This window comes from Platichthys flesus, chromosome 12, assembly GCF_949316205.1.
Source record: "Platichthys flesus chromosome 12, fPlaFle2.1, whole genome shotgun sequence".
NCBI classification, from domain to species: Eukaryota; Metazoa; Chordata; class Actinopteri; order Pleuronectiformes; family Pleuronectidae; genus Platichthys; species Platichthys flesus.
Genome location: NC_084956.1, coordinates 24,218,737 through 24,235,594, shown reverse-complemented (window position 1 = coordinate 24,235,594; position 16,858 = coordinate 24,218,737). Strand labels below are relative to the sequence as shown.

The 16,858-nt window shown below is 38.7% G+C and overlaps 2 protein-coding genes across 5 annotated transcripts; one reads left to right on the top strand and one right to left on the bottom strand.

Moving 5' to 3' along the window:
- Window positions 1-8,477, bottom strand: tk2 (thymidine kinase 2). Of its 4 annotated transcripts, XM_062401108.1 has the most exons (10): window positions 8,201-8,469; window positions 5,892-5,929; window positions 5,578-5,652; window positions 4,984-5,037; window positions 4,390-4,479; window positions 4,166-4,239; window positions 3,601-3,689; window positions 3,202-3,281; window positions 2,968-3,048; window positions 1-1,029 (listed from the first exon to the last, which is right to left on the bottom strand). In XM_062401108.1, the coding sequence occupies exons 1-10, from the start codon at window positions 8,376-8,378 to the stop codon at window positions 943-945; spliced, it is 846 nt and encodes a 281-aa protein (XP_062257092.1). In that variant the 5' UTR covers window positions 8,379-8,469; the 3' UTR covers window positions 1-942. The 4 variants fall into 4 exon arrangements, 2 of the variants coding, with proteins under 2 accessions (XP_062257092.1, XP_062257093.1); XM_062401109.1 differs by lacking the exon at window positions 1-1,029 and having other exon boundaries at window positions 2,970-3,108; window positions 8,201-8,476; XR_009923933.1 differs by lacking the exon at window positions 1-1,029 and having other exon boundaries at window positions 2,979-3,048; window positions 3,202-3,401; window positions 8,201-8,477.
- A 1,651-nt stretch (window positions 8,478-10,128) lies between these two features.
- Window positions 10,129-16,753, top strand: aprt (adenine phosphoribosyltransferase). The gene is made up of 5 exons (XM_062401517.1): window positions 10,129-10,288; window positions 11,260-11,363; window positions 13,029-13,162; window positions 14,385-14,463; window positions 15,776-16,753. Exons 1-5 carry the CDS (start codon window positions 10,200-10,202, stop codon window positions 15,913-15,915), a joined length of 546 nt encoding a protein of 181 aa, XP_062257501.1. The 5' UTR covers window positions 10,129-10,199; the 3' UTR covers window positions 15,916-16,753.
- Window positions 16,754-16,858: the final 105 nt, after the last annotated feature.

Genomic DNA, 16,858 nt, shown 5'->3' with positions numbered 1-16,858 from the left:
TAGTTAAAAAAATGTTTTAATGCAATGAACAAAAAAACTTCACAACAAATTTGGGCCCATAAAAGGTCAACCACACACCAAAACCAAAACTAAACTCAGGCACCAACTAAAGACAAGTTAACAGCGCAAACTGACCTTCCGAAATTAGACACAGGGGAAACATATATAGTGGCTGATCAGGCCACTCAAACACAAAGGGGACAGACTAAGACATATTAACATTTAAACAAACTACATCAGCCACAAAACATGTCAGTATGATGTCATATAATATTAACCAAGGAAAAAAGTATTAAACATCAATATCAAAGCAGTAATCAAAAATGAACAACCAAAATTTTCCTCTTGATGGACAGCCAAACGACTCCAGTAGCAGCAACCCTCAGCAACTGAACTTTAGAATTTAATATAAACCGAATATATTGTCACTGTTCGTGAAAGAATGGCTATAAATGCTTTTTGTCTGGTTGATAGCAATACTATATATTAAAAGCATGAGTGCCTAAAATGTGTAACGAGCTTGATAAAAAAGAAGTATACATCGCACTATTTTTTCTCATTAAGTCCTTCAACTAGTCTGCTCAACATAAAAGAGCAAGACATATTTAAAATCAAACTTGGTATTGCAGATTTTACTTTTCACTAAATGTTTATATATATATAAAATGCAACATTCCTCGACACTTGGAAGTGTTTCAAGATTTAAAATGCTCTATTTACATACTGATATTCAGTGGAATGTTTCACTTGCACTGAAGGTAGGGTAGTTTTCTGAAGCTTCTCCAACCTGTATGTGACAACCAGTTGTCACATATTGTAAACACCTATCATCCACAACAATTGTTCTGATTCTTAAATAACTTATAAGCTATAGTTGTGAAAAACCTAAATAAATGTAACAGATCAGAGATGTAACTATGGTTTTGTCTGTATGATTAGGAATCAGATGCAACTAGCAGCGAGGATCTTGTCACGATTTTCTTCAAACTGTTGCAGCATCTTCTCTAGATCATGGTCAGCAGGGATAACCTGCACACACAAAAGGTTTTTTAACAAACGAATCAGAAGTACAGGCAGACAACAGCTGCAGGAAATAAAAACATACTACAGATTACGATTACTGATAACTAGTAGAAACACAATCAATGAATCACTCAAATTGTAATTGTATAGCCTATATTCACAAATCACAATTTGCCTCACAGGGCTTATCAAGGTCCCCAATCTTCTGCCCTTAACCCTAAGCAAGTGTAGGGAATGTGTTAGGAATCCCTCTCCCAGAAAGGTCTCAAGTACAAGAGCACTTACTTAGGGGTAACAGTTACAACAATCATTAGAAAACAGTGTCTAACATAAATGGCTACATTTTCAAATGTAAATGGTTAAATGGTTTTGTATTTACATAGCGCTTTTCTAGTCTTGATGACCACTCAAAGCGCTTTACAGTACAGTTTTACATTCACCCATTCATACACACATTCATACAGTGCATCTATTCGCAGCACTTTGTTATTCTATGGGGGGCCATTCAGGGTTCAGCATCTTGCCCATGGACACTTCGGTATGCAGATGGGTCAGACTGGGGATCGAACCGCCGACCTTCAGGTTGGAGGACGACCACTCTACCCCTCAACCACAGCCGCCCCTACATACCCAATGTATGGATAAATATCAGCACTTTAAGTATTTATACAAAAATACAAATTGGGACAGAGCTGTAGGGAGCAAGAGAATGCAGGGCATCTAGGTTTTTATTACTGTATCCTGATATTGTTTCCTAATGGAGGCATATATAAGGTAAACAAAATTCTAGGAATACTGGGGTTCAATAGATCTGTGAGTGACTCACTGTCAGTCCAGCTACAGTGCTGAGGTAACAACTTGGGTGGTTTTTATTTCCCTCTATAAATGTGGAGTAGTGGAGGCCCTTCTTCTATATTTTAAGACTATGTCTGAGAAGATTCTCAGTTATCCAGGTCATGGTTTCTTTAAAGGTTGTACAAGTGTAGGTAGGCAACAAGACGTTTCACCTCTTATCCAAGAGGATTCTTCGGTTCAATACTAGCAAGTCCAATTGCCTACATTCACCTGAAAAAGTTCTGAAACTTTTAAGACTTTCTTTCCAGGCTGAGTGAATTTCAACTATTGAGAAAGATATTGTCACACCTTTGTAATTTTCTTGAGGCTTGACTTAATTCATGCGTGTTGGAATTATACCAAGGAGCTGATTTCTTATGTTTCACAAGGTTCTTTCTTAGAGTCTAGTGTTTATGAATTGAGTCTGCAGTACTATTGACAAGATGATTGAGTTCAGTGGAACTTAGGTTTTTAAAGGTCTCCTATGTTAAATTGGGGAGTAATATGGAGTTAAGTGTCAATGGAATTATTTCCTTAAAGTTATCTACATCAGTATCAGATAGACCTCTCCAAAATCTATTTTGTAGTTCAATAATAATCAAAGGTTAGTAAGTTATGGTCTGATAGAACAGGATTGTGTGGAAGGAATACTCAATGTTAATTTGACACCATATCTTAGAAAAAGGTAAAGGGTGTGGTAACAACAACGAGTGGGTTGATGTACACACCGAATGAAACCAATTGTGTCTCGTATTGAAATAAACTAAGACTATGATTATCAAGGTCCACATAAATATTAAAATCGCCTAGAATAATTACTGTTTTTAAGGACTAGGCTTGATAAAAACTTTGGTAAAAATTCTGAATAAGCCTCAGAAGCATGAGCTTCTGGAGTTCATGACAGAGAATGTTTATGACACCTGGACATACAACATAATCAAATAAAGACAGAGAGATGGAGTGGAAGCACACCACAGTGCAACTTTAGTGTGCTAAGTCATAAAAAAAGAGTCGTCCAAATGGTCGTTCGCGGCTACCTGAAACTACCAGGAAATACCAGTGCAAGATGAAATATCAACACAAACCAAAGCAAAGAGATGAGTCACTCACTAAAACAGGAGCAGGAAGAGGAGAGGAGGTCTTCTTGATGAGCCAGTCTTCATAGAGCTGGTGGATAGACTCCAGATATTCCTGATGGACACGCACAGATAACTCAGCTTACTGGCGACCTCTTCACAGCATCTCAATATTCTATAAAAAACAATTACTTTTCTTCTAAGTTGATGGACTGCTTGTCTATGAATAAACATGCTTATACAATATGCTTTGAGTTTGCCTGCGCACCAGTGGAATGACTTTCTCCTCCTCTCTGCATCTCTGCTTTAACCTCTCGTGGCAGGTCTGAGGAGACGTCTGCAGGTAGACTAGAGCCACAGGAAAAATTCATATAACAATGTGATATATAAACAAAGCTGAGACACCATTAAACTTTGATGCCTGATGGTGGAATATGTGAGTTAGTCTTACTGAAGGGGGCCAAAGTTCTTGACAGATGAGACAAGACAAAACAGACATCTGTCAGTTTGAAAACATTTTTGCACTCTACTATACAGACATATACTAATTATCAACAATTCAGTTTCCAGTCTTCATAGTATAATTTCATTAACAATCATCAGTCAAAAATAACACTGCTATCACTGTGTTTCTTATTATTAAATATATAGTTTATGTTATTCTCACCAATCAGATCAACAGGAATGGAAATATTAGTTGTGATCCAATCAAACCACTCGCTGAGAACAGCGTAGTCCACTTCTGGCATTTTTCCACTGCAAAAAAAATTCAAGGGATGGGACATAAGCCTGAATCCATCAGTATGCTGTTGAATTAGGCTATATGATGACATAAACCCTGAGATGATCAAACATCCTGAAAGGTATCCATACTATGTGTGAGGGTGGTCTCAGCAGATTCAGTCAACAGAAACAAGGCTGTGCTTTTACTTTGACACAGGTACAGGAAATGTTTGTGACATACTTAACAGATCATTTTTACCGTTTGTCTCACCTACCTGTGAACCAAACAATGCATGGTTCACAGGTAGGTGAGACTCCACCTCTCTGGTAAAGCAGCGTGGCTCACGGGCCAGAGACATGCCAATAACACAGCCCTGGCGTAAGAGCTTGAACTCTTATGCAGAAGATTCCATGACTTTAGCCGTTTTCTGGGAACATATGGATTTCTTAATCTAGTCTCATGGTCCGATCCATGGCACTAATAGTTCTTAGGCCAAAGATGACTGTACCTTCTGAAGAGATTATCCACAAAGATGTACTTGGCACTGAAGAGGGACCGCTCCATCATCCTGACAGGCGCCGTCTGGAACCAACAACAATATTTTTGCCCATTGAGCTAATTTCCTGACAAGGTTTACATCAGCACTGTATATGGAACGATTGCAGGTTGACACTGCCTGTTCTAGCTAGACTACAATAAGATGGGTGTCTTTTGAGTTAACAGTACACTTACTATGGATGACAAGTGACGATCCAGCATGGTGAGTTGAATGTAGGTCTGCAGGGTGATGCCCCAGCGCTCAGGATCCTGGTACATCAGAGCCTGCAGGGAAACAAACAAACCAGTATGGCACACGCACAGGAAATCAATTGACCTGCTACCATATCTACTCTATACAATTCCATAGGGTGTCATGAAAATAATCCCATGATAATCATCATATAACATTTCAAATGATTGAGTGTCTGTGTGTGTAGTGCTTCTTTCTTATTCATAAAGTCCATGTATTCCATTATTCCCGTACTCTCAGGAGTCGTTTGGACTTCTATGTCTTGCCGAAGGACACTTCAATATGTGGAATGGAAAAGCTGGAAATCCAACCACCAAATTTCCAGTAGGTGAAGAAAGAAACACCTGAAACTCTGTGAGCCTCAATTAGGTCTTAAAATTAATAGGTTTTTTTTCATTAGAACCTTAATACTACTTATCCATATTATTCTCTCACAATCTTTGCTTAACATAATTGTAGGTCCTTCCCTCCCGACAAAAGTTTGATATTATGTCGTTAGAATCACACAATGACAACAATGGGGTCATTAATGGTACCAGAGGGTTGTGTCCACGGACATTCCTCCATTTAGAGATGGGTTCTGTAAGGACCTGGCACCAGCAAGACAGGGGAGAAAGTACATTAATCAACATTTCTGACATCAAGGGCATACATTCATTACATTACATTACATTATTACATTTCATTTAGCTGACGCTTTTATCCAAAGCGACTTACAATAAGTGCATTCAAACCCGAGGGTACATACCAAGGACGACAAGAATCAAGAAAAATACAATTTCTTCAAATAAAGCAAAACTACAAAGTGCTATAAGTAAGTGCCATTTAAGTGCTACTAAAGTGTTAGTTTCAAAAAGTTTTTTTTTTTTTTTTTTCAAGGTAAAGTCGGAAGAGGTATCTTTCTCTGAATACTAATATTTCTTGACAGAAAGGATGTCAAAAAGGGGAATAGGACTCAAATGTTCAAGCAGAGGAAAAACACACAGTGTGTAAAAGCTAAAACATTTCCTTTCATTTATAATAAAACATCAAGCCTCAAGTTGTGAAAAAGTTACAGTAGAATTTCATGGTAGGAGTGCATGCTCACAACTCTTTAATAAGCACAAACTTGTGCCTCTGCTTTGTTGTACCTCTATATTGCTAGTTTTGCTGAAATACTCCAGACACGTTGTCTTCCCACTGGCAATGTTCCCCTCAACACAGATCTGAAAACAGTGACAGAGAGACATTGGTTCACAGGCCTGTACACAGATAAATAAGGAAAAAGTACTTAAGTTTGTCAAGTGTGCAGATTAGGATTTAGTCAGTCAAATGGCCGATAATAATAATGGAAAAGGAATCCCACAATGACAACATAATGAGTGTAGAACATCTTACACTGCACTCTGAGGAATAATGCATGGAAAGGAAATCTCAGGCTACTGACCATATGGGGGAGACTCACCACTGCTTTCTTATTCTCTCCATTCCGCACAAGCATCCCTTGGAGGAAAGACAACATAGTGAGACAAGACACTTCCCACAAATCCTAGAGCTGGCCTCACTCAGGTCAGAAGGCTAAAATGAGGTCAGAAGGATATAAAATCGAAATGCACAACAGGTACTGTACATAATGAGTAAGTTCATGTCTAGAGATGTTGTGGCTCTGTACTATAGGACATTGGATTAGAAATTAAACTCTCCACAATATGATGTACAGTTTAAATCGTAATAAATAAATTGTTGTCCATTCATTTACTCAATATAAAGCAAACCCCCCCAAAAAATCAGAAACTTAGATTACTTTGCCATTATTCCAATGGATGTACCAATTTTTATGTTTCTAGCCTAAAATATTTAGAAGAAATCCCTAAAAATATGCAAATATTTGATAGTAGACGCCCAATTCCACAAATCAATTCCGCACTTTAGATATAAGTTCGTAGTGGCACCCAAAGCATTCTCACCATATTTTCTGAAATTTGGTTTTGTGGTTAGTGAGCTACAGATTTTGGGGGATTTTAACACTCTCTTTGGGCAAAACTCGACATGCTATGCTCCGCCTGTTTCCGTATACGATACAAACATATCTACCAAGTTTGATGATGATTGGACCAAATGTTGATGAGTTATGGCCAACTGTTTTTTAATTGCAGTTATGTTTGTTGACCGAAACGGATCATTTATAATAGAAATATGTATCTCAGTCTTACAATGCTGTGTACCAAATTTGGTCTTGACAGGATGAAAAACCAAAAAGAAGATTGTCACATCACTGGCGGACTTCTATGGCCTCATTTACTTTAGGGTTAGGGTTAGGGTTAGTGGCCTAACCCTAACCCTAACCCTTTTGTAGAAAAAATTCAGCTGGTCTTGTATGTTGAATTTTTAAGTCAATCAGACTTAGGGTGTGAGGAGGGTTGGTTTGTCAAAATGATTAAGCTCATGTTTCAGCAATGTATCATTCACTTTTAACTTTGCTGAAGTACAGAGACAGCACAATGACATGGTACTTACAGACTGCAGTGCAGAGAGTAGATGAGTTAGTCGAAGCAAACGGTAAAACATTCATTTGACAGAGTTAGTCTCTAACTTATCAGCCACTTAGTCTGCTCTGTTTTTATCATATCACATCTTTTGAAATCAGATATGCTTGAAATTAATCGAATCACCCAATCATTTATTACACCATTTTTCATTTCACAGAAATTTTTACTGGTCCATTTGTTTCCACCTACACTGTGTGATCTTGAACCTAGTATCAAAGTGGATACTTAAAATGTCCATATTTTGCCCATTTATCTGTTCATACTGTGAATAGGGAGCTATGTTTACATGCTTTCATTTTTCAAATACAAATCATTTGTGACCGCTTCAGCACCTCTTTCGATTTTGTCTCCAATTTGTTTCTTGACCTGCCATCCCAAAAAGCCTTGTCTGCTCTGATTGGTTAGCTGGTCCACTTTTTTGTGATTGGGCAACTGGTTGTGCGTTTTGTGCTTTTACACAAATTTGAAAATACATTTTGTGGTCCATCCACTGTTATGTAGCGTAGATGTTTTCAGACCCCATACTAGAAATATGTAACTTATGGTTTGAATTCCTGCTACATCTGCCAATATTGATTTGAAACACTACATATTATCTTATGGTAAAGACTGTCCTTCGTGCAAATCAATGTCAAAGTATAATGTCAGTGTTATAAGGCAGCTGCTTGTAGTGAACATTCTCTGCTGACAGATGACTCACTGACTCAAGTAAACCAGCTTGTCAGCCATGTTTTGATTACGTTTGGTGATATTTCCCTGCTTTGAAGTGAGAACTACGTTTGACTGGACATAACTGTAATTGAGACACAGCAATGATGTCCCCCAAAGCAACAAAGTGAATCATCTTTGTTCTTCCCTCAGTTCCTCTCTGAAACTTTATTAAAAAGCTCTTCCTAGGAAACAGGAACGTTGACACAGAGCAACATCATTTCTCAGCAACGCTCCTCCCCCTTCATGGTGTAACTAAGAAACCAACCGCAGACTGTCTGCTTCCTGTTTACACCGGCAGGTGCATGCGCAGTCAGTGGTTTGAAACGCAGTTGGCAAACGTGTGCACTTAGCTACAATGGCGCCTCAGAGTTTGACATTGGAGTGAAGCCTGCTGCAGTTACAACTCTTACGACTGTTGACAGTGTTTTACTTTATAGAATAAATACGTATTGACCCTTTCTCGGGTGGTTGAGAGAACTGAGGGCCCCCCGTGTGTGCCGAGCCTGCCACTGACCTGCGCTGCTGTGCTGCATGCGGCTGTGCGTTCTGCTCTGAATCAGACTGACGTCTCCAGCAAAAAAATGCAGACCTCTGTTACATCCTGCAATGCTGAGACACGATGGGACCACAGTACAGTGAGCAGACAGGCCTTTAACACACTTCAGTGACACTCCAGCAGCAGCCAGCGACATGTCACACAAACTACGGACACTCTGATTAACCGGACATGTTCTTTGACGTCTATGGTTTTTAATACCAGACACCGTCAAACAGGAAGGACATATACGCCTTCTTCTCAGTTGCATTGAGTAACATTAAAGCCGCACACTGCCACCTACAGTAGAGGAGTACGTACAGTGTTCGGAAATGACAGTTGTTAATCGATGATAACGGATCATGACTCCGGATCGTTTCGTCACTTTATTTCTCGTGTTGTGTGAAACAGGGGAATTCGTGCACACGTTGTTTAAACATGTGTCTTGTGAACTCAAACAAACACAAAGTAAACGTCAGTCCTGTATGTGTCCTAGTGACATGTGGTCAGTGCTGGTGTTTATTGTTTAAGTGTAGAGTGACAGCAGGTCAGAGAACAAGTGAGGAGGAAACAGACTCCGACACATACAGGACGACCGGACTTTAAAGAGCGTCTGTTCTGATCCTGGAGCAGCGACATCACCTCGTTTAGACAATGAACGTTGCAGAAAACATTAATTGATTACGTTATGTCTCTGCATCGATGCATAGTCGCGACATCTGCGATACACACACACTCAACCAAGTTTCCCTGCTCTGCTGCGTCCAACCCACAGTCAGTATCTCATTATTATGAGATACTAAGTCATAATAATGTGAAAGTATCTCATAATAATTAGACACTATCTCATAATTATGAAATACAGGATATCTATTTTCTTCAACACATTGGCAGAAGTGGGCTTCCATGGTTTCTTTATGTGTCGGTCATTATTCGTACAATCAGAGTCTTATCCACCAATAAAGAGCTTGGATATTTAAACATGCAGGGCCGTATGACATTATACTTTTGATAAGAAACAACAACAATGTTATGTTCCTTTGGAGAAATGTTCTCATATCCATCTATCCTCTATCAAATATTTCATCCTTGTCAATCCATTCGTAATGGGTGTGGATTGTTTCCAAACAAAACAAACTGATTGTTTCAAATCATTATTAGGAATTAGGAACCTAATGCCTTAAACCTCTCTTTAGTGTATCTTTAAATACATGTTTCGTTTAACATACTCTGCTTTGTTTATCCTATTGAATTTAAATGGGAGAGAATCAATGGATGCACATGTCTGAGTCAACATAAAGGGAGAATGCAGGAAATACCAAACTAGAAATGCCTTCTGCTTGTGCCTGTAGTACTCAAAGCATTTCAGGTCTACCAGAGAAGTTCTTTCAAGCAGAGAAGTTATATACAAAATCTAATACGAATTGTACTTGATATTCATTTTTTTTAATATATTTTTTACAAATAGTTATGTTATTATGTTGAGAGTAGAGGGGATATCGAGCTCTTATAGTGAGGCCTTTTTATGTTGGTACATAGAAACGAAATTCTGTTATACATGAAAAAAATGAACACATCTTTCTAATTTATAAAGCTATTTTCACCTTACTATTTCCATTGTTTATTAGATACTGAAGCCACCTGAACTAAAACATCTTATCCTTTGGTTAATGGATATCCTACAAAATAACTCAAGAGGTGACTGTTGTCACCCTGTTAAAGCCATATGAGATGAGTTGTAATTTGTGAATATGGGCTATCCAAATAAAATTTGATTGATTGATTGATTGATTGTGGAATTATATTTCAGTCTCGTTTGATTGAGAAGAGATTTGGTCTTTTCTTTTGAGTACTTTCCTTTTCAGAGGGTGTGATACACACTCCAGACCAATTGGTGGTAGTGTAGCGCCACTTTGCTGTTTGCAAGCTGCTGGCCTGAACTTCAGTGAAGAAGCAGCACCAGCAGTAGTGGAGAATCATGGCAGAATCCTCAGAACCCAAAGTGCAGCTGGTTTACAAACTCATCCGAGCTTTTCCAGACTTTCCGAAAAAAGGCATCCTGTTCAGGTGAGCGACTCATTCCTGACATTCGCGCCGTGTGTCACCGTCCTGTCCGCGGCTCCAGCTGCTGTGAAGCTCCCCGCCTCCCTCGCACTCAGCCGGTGTAGGAGCTGCACATGTAGGTCAGCTGCTCTGCAAGAGAAAAGCCCTCTGTGTAGTCTTAAAGAAAGAAAGTGCTTTGGTCTAATTTGTTGGCACAAGGTCCACTATGTAGACAGTTTTAAGTGCCTTTATCCGCGATTTCTCAGAGAACAATTCATGGATCTTGATTACAAAAACAATTCAGGCATGTTTACAGAATTCAGTTTGTGCAAGTTGGTTCAGATCCGTCAACCACCAAGCTCAGATGGTAAACACTGTTCAATATTCTTATAAGCTGACTATTCGTAATTATTTACACTTTACTTTTCTGAAGAGATGTGCGAATGTGGCGACTCTAACGAGTTTAACAGGAGTCAAGTATCAAACTCCACAGTCCAACGCAGGGTTCGCAACCTTTACTATCAGAAGAGCCATTTTGGCCCCTCTTCTACCAAATAAAATTTGTCTGGAGCCACAAAACATAATTGATAGCACAGCTTACAAAGTTATTTTTATACTTTAACTCAAGTGTTGTTCCAGTTCTCACTTAAAATGAACGAGTTCAAAGTTAAGTTCATGCAGATGAAAATAAACTAGTTCACGTTCCTGGTATATATTTTACCATTTTTAACTAAGGTCACGTTTCCAAAAATTAAACTAATTCACATTCATTTGTTCCAGTTGTACTGAGTACAAATTGCTGACTGGTGTTCATCTGCTCCATCTCCACTGATATTGTAAATGAAACACGATGACATCATTGTATGTTTGTAATGACTGTAGTTGTGCTGCTGGAAGAATATGTTCATGTTCACAAACAACTCCCCAAGAAATGCATTACATTGATATTTATTTGATATGACTGGATGCTGATGTATGTTGTGTGTGTCCTGCAGAGACATCTGTCCCCTTCTGAAGGATCCAGCTGCTCTGACAGCAGTGACCGACCTGTTTGAAGAACACGTGAGGAACAATTACAAACAGGTTGATTTAATCGTAGGTAAGAAAACAAAGCAGTACCTCTTTTAATTAATTTAATATCATTGTACTTAATTTATACTGTTAAGTAGTAAGTAAAATAGCAAATACAAGCTTGTAGAATGGTAACAGCCCCTTAAAAAAGTATCTATCAACACTCCTTGAGAATGTAGTTCTGTTAATTACCCATATAAACCAAGTTGGTAACAGGTCAGCTTTCTTCTAATAATAGGCTTAGGCAAACTTACTTATTTTACTTAGTAAAAACTGTATCTTTTCACTCAGAATAACACAGTGATACTGTCAAATGATCACTGTTTACATGAGATGTGTGACTGTGGCTCTATGATTTGAGGCTGGGGTAGTACAGTTTTATACAATGACCCCTCTCAGGCCTGGCCTCTGCCCTAGTCTCTTATCCGGGGAGAAGAAGCACTACTGCCCCGCCCTTTACTGTTCTCCCTTGGTAATAGAAACTTTAGTTGTGCTGCGCCTGCTAAAGAAGATAATGAATGTTTGCATCTCAATGGGCTTAACTAAATATGTATGCATTTGACATACTATAAACTCAGCCTCGTCTCATGTGGATAGTGGATGCTTTATGTAAGATATCTTGTTATACCAAGTGCACAATGTATGCCACTTATAAGTCAATCAATTATAGGTTATTTGTAAAGCCCATATTCACAAATCACAATTTGTCTTATAGGGCTTAACAAGGTGTGACATCTTCTGCCCTTAACCCTTGACAAGAGTCCAACAAAATAACGTAGAAACCTCAGAGAGAGCCAAATATCAGGGATCCCTCTCCCAGGACGGACAGAATTGCAATAGATATCACGATCAGATGCCACCATACTTCACAATGCATCATCATGATCGCCACTCGATCGTGGTCCACCTCCACTATCCACAATTTATATGCCAGCACGATAAATTGACTCATACTCATACATTTAGAGACTTTAGGGACAACAGGTAGGCCTGAATTATGGGAGTGCAAGGCAGATGGGCCCACTGAACCCATAGGTGGAGACACATTTTCATATTTATTACCTTCAGTAAGGAGAATATTGTTGGAGTTTTCACTTTCTCCCAGTGTGTTTTTCAACATTTTTGTTGATCTCTCAGAGAGCAATTTAATGGGTCTTGACTTAATGTCAGATAATCAGATATCATTATAAAGAATAGCACTTGTCACTGGATCTAGGATTGAGCTACAACATTGCAATACTAAAGGAAATATATCAGTGAATGAGTGGTTTGAGGAAATGGCGAAAATCTCCACCTGTGAAAGACTGTTACAACCTAGCCCTTCCTTTTGATTTGAGGTATACGTTAACCCTACATCTACATGCATACATAGGTATTGTATGTGTGCTTATATTTTTATTTATTCATTTGACCCTCGGTTTCTGTTGTAGAGCCTCAGTCCTTGTTCTCTCAGCTCTAAATCAATAAAAAGAAAATTATAAAAGGTTACAATACCGCTATTACAAAAAGTATCATACCGACAAAGCAAATTTGTGAAGTTTATGTTATTGAAAGATGTCTGTATATTTATTATGTATACTACTTAACTGTATCTTCTCCAGATGTGTCTTTCTAATGGACCTTTGTATGGTGCCACTTTTCTTTTTGTTGTCTGTGTGTGTGTGTGTGTGTGTGTGTGTGTGTGTGTGTGCAGGTTTAGATGCACGTGGTTTCCTGTTTGGGCCTCTGCTCGCCCAGCGGCTGGGTGTTGGCTTCGTCCCGATCAGAAAGACAGGCAAACTGCCCGGAGTCATTGCATCTGTGGCGTATGATTTGGAGTATGGCAAGGTAAAGAACACAACACACATGCTAAGCATTTAAACAAACATAAATATTTGCAACACTTGCTGTACCAGTTTCAAAGTGAAGTGTGCCGGCCGAAATTACTAGTTCTTTGGCAAGTTCTTTTCCATATGCTCTATGCTCACAGTGTGTTCTCCAGAGCCTCATGTTTAAATAGAGCCTCCTTTTTTACTGACTATTGTTTTTATTGGAATCTTTGCCCATCTTCTTGTTCAAAAGCTTCTGTTTCATGGCTGTAACTGCTTTCTTCAAATCCCACTGAAAATTTTTTTTATGGGCTTTAAATCCAGAGATAGTGGACCCCTCTAGGACGTTCCTGATATGATTCCTTAATCAAGCTATGGCTCACTTAAAAGTGCTTAGGACCATCTACTTCCTGGAGAATACAGTGATAACCAATGAGTACCACATAACATTCCTCTGTAAAATGGCTTGATGTGACCATGATGCCAGTGAATGTTTTACGCCTACACCTGGTTTTCTGTATGTTTTCCTGATGAGATGCCTATTTTTAGCCATTGTCACATAGCCAGGCAGGTTTGTTATAAACTTCAGTAAAATCCTTCCAATGGTGTTTCCAAGACAGGTCAAGGTCTTGGAAATCTTCATATTACATTTGGTTTTTGAGATGATTAGAAAATATATTCGCTGAGCTTTTGTGAAAGCTCCTGAGTCTTTACCATGGCTGCAACACAACACCCACATCTCTGGGTGAACCACTACTTAATCCAACATAAATTGAAGCAGGTTTTAAAATGAGCAATATTATAAAGAGGTTGAATAACTCACAAGGCAGTTTTACAGTAATGTATTTCTTAAGGTTGAAGGCAATCGATTGATCAATCAATCAATCAATCGATCGAATCTTATTTGTATAGCCCATATTCACAAATCACAATGTGTCTCAAACCTTGAGCATTTCCTCCTACTGGAGCCATGGAGGAGAAATGTGATGTAAATGAGAAAGGACAACTGAAGGCAGAAAATCTGGCATCAAGCATTAACAACTGTTTTATCACTATGTCCTAAAAAAAATTAAAAATTGTTCAGTCTCTTTCCAGTCAGCGGTCATGTACATTGTTAGGGCGAGTAATTCTCTGTATATTTCTTCTTTCATTGTTATCTCAGTCTGTGCTGTTGAATCATTCCTTCAATGTGTTGCTGCTTCCCCACATTTCTCTTAAAGTTGTAACTTGTGTTCCTCCAGGCAGAGGCAGAGGTTCAGGAGGATGCAGTGGCTCCAGGACAGAAGGTTCTGCTCATTGATGACCTTCTAGCAACTGGAGGTATTCTCTGATTAGATCTGCTCTGACACTACGTACAATCTGACTTCAGAATATTTCTATAAATTAAACACAAAACTGTGAGAATGGAATGAACAGCCCTCTAGTAAAATCCTACAAAATGTCCTAAAAAGTAGGCGTGTTGATTAATTTCTACCACGCAAAAGCTGCAAAACGGAAAAAAAGAATATAAATGACAGGATGGAAAAGAGGAGCTATACATTTCTACACTGACAAAGACGTCAACTTGAAAAGACAAGTGAGAAGGGCCGACACCTGTGCCATTGTGGGCTACACAAAAGCACAGGGCTTTCCACAGCAGAATTCATATGTAAGATTCTGAAAATGTTTCTGTTGTGGGTAACACGTTTTACCAGAGGCAGATCCCTGCTCTGCAGGAGAGAGTTGAAGAAATGGAAGATTTTAGCTGCAGGTGGATTCTCCAGAGAGCAGCCACAATGAGGTTGAGTGAGCTGGAGTTTATCAAGGAGAAGAAGAAGCTTGTATTTAGGGTCAATGCAGTGATTCCTTCGACATTGATGTCATTAATAAAAGGACACCTTGGCTTTTGGATGATTTTTCCGACATCCAGTTCATAGTAATTTCCTGATTCTTTTTTCTTATGACAGAGGTATCAACCATCTGTAAATTAAACGTAAAATAATTATGTATTACATTACATCTTTTGCGATTTCGTGAAAACAACCGCAGAGAGATTAAATCATTGGCACAGAGATAAGAATTTTTCACGAGCAATGGGAACTAGCTAATATAGTATTGCTAAAGACCCTGGTAAAATGGACAGATTTAGCAAAATTCGTAACTCTTTGCTTTAGAGAAATTAAGCCCTTAAAGTGAATGTTCACATCATTTTCATCTCTAAATATAAAATTTTCATTTAATTGTGAAGTTATTAATGGCCACCAATTTATTGAGCCCTTAGTCCAATGATCCCACTTTACTTTAAGACATCACCTGAGAGACGCCTACAAGCAGAGAAGTACATCTTGTGTATTTAATAATGCTGTTGCATTTACCCAGTTCAGTCTCCCTTCAATTTAAAGATAAATCAGTGTGAAATAAAGTTCAATCTGCCGAGCAGCAGTAGGAACTCTAATGTGTGGATTAGAGTTGTTTGGGGTTGGACCTCCAAGAATTGAAGTGTGTTTTTTAGGTTCATGCCGAATATGACACCAGAATGTAGCCCTCCCACTTTCAGCCTAATCAGAATGTTTTAGGATCATGGAAGAACGTTGGCTGAGTGATGTCAAGTAATTTAAAAAGCTGTTTGTTTTTATTTCTGTGTGTGTCGCAGGGACAATGTATGCAGCCATTCAGCTGATGAGGAAGCAGGAGGCTGAAATTGTGGGCTGCATGGTGGTCATCGAGCTCAAAGAGCTCAACGGCATTGACAAGCTCAAACCCCACAGTGTGTTCTCCGTGGTTCAGTACTGAGGACACTTCAGCCGCCCACTGGAAATAGGAAAGACACGGTTTTACAACCAGTAGTTACTGTGTCTGTTCTAGTAAAACCAGAAACAGCAACTGCAGTTCCGCTCTATTTTTTTAGTGTTTTAACTTCAACCATATTTGGTTTTCTATTTTCGTCAGAGATATATCATGCATGCTTTGGGGATGACAAAGGTGACAAGGAGATAATTTGGTTTCCATGGTTCCTTCAGGTGTCTTGGAATGTCTTCAATTTTCTGTTCGCCTCTGGGATCATGCACCGTTCCCCTGTGTGCCAAAACTGGAAGAAGCCATTATAGATGGAGGGGGGACTGATAGAAAGGTATACCATTTACTGTGGCATATTAAATGACCATAGGTTAACGTTTGTGGATAATTTAAAGACTTAAAAGTCTCTACGTCTTAATGTTTGTGCAACGAGTGTGTATTTGCTGGACATGAGTTCAGCGCTGACAATTATTCCAGTATATTGAATTATTTTATAACAGAAAAATGTTTGTTGTTTGTTGATCAGGATCTATTTAAATCTATTGTGTGCTGATGGTTGACCTATGACCACCATTCTCTCTTCTGTTGCACTTGTGTTCAGCTTTGTCATCACCAATGGATTTATTACATGACAGAATAAAATTAATAATGAAAAGCAAAGTAGTTGTAATGCTTACCCTGCATGTGCAAAGGTGAATGCAGTATTATGCTGACATGAAAATGTCATTCCTGCCATACGATCATACATTATTTAGAATCAAAACAAGTTTTGGCTTATGACTGTAGTATTATTGGATGCAGAGATAGCCGGTAAAATTTTTATTTGTGAACTCAAGGGTGTCATTTTCTGACTTCATTGTGACTTCTTCTTGCCAACACTTGCACATATGATGGGGATTCATTTTCTGATCAATACCAGCTTTCTCTTTTTTGCAGAGAT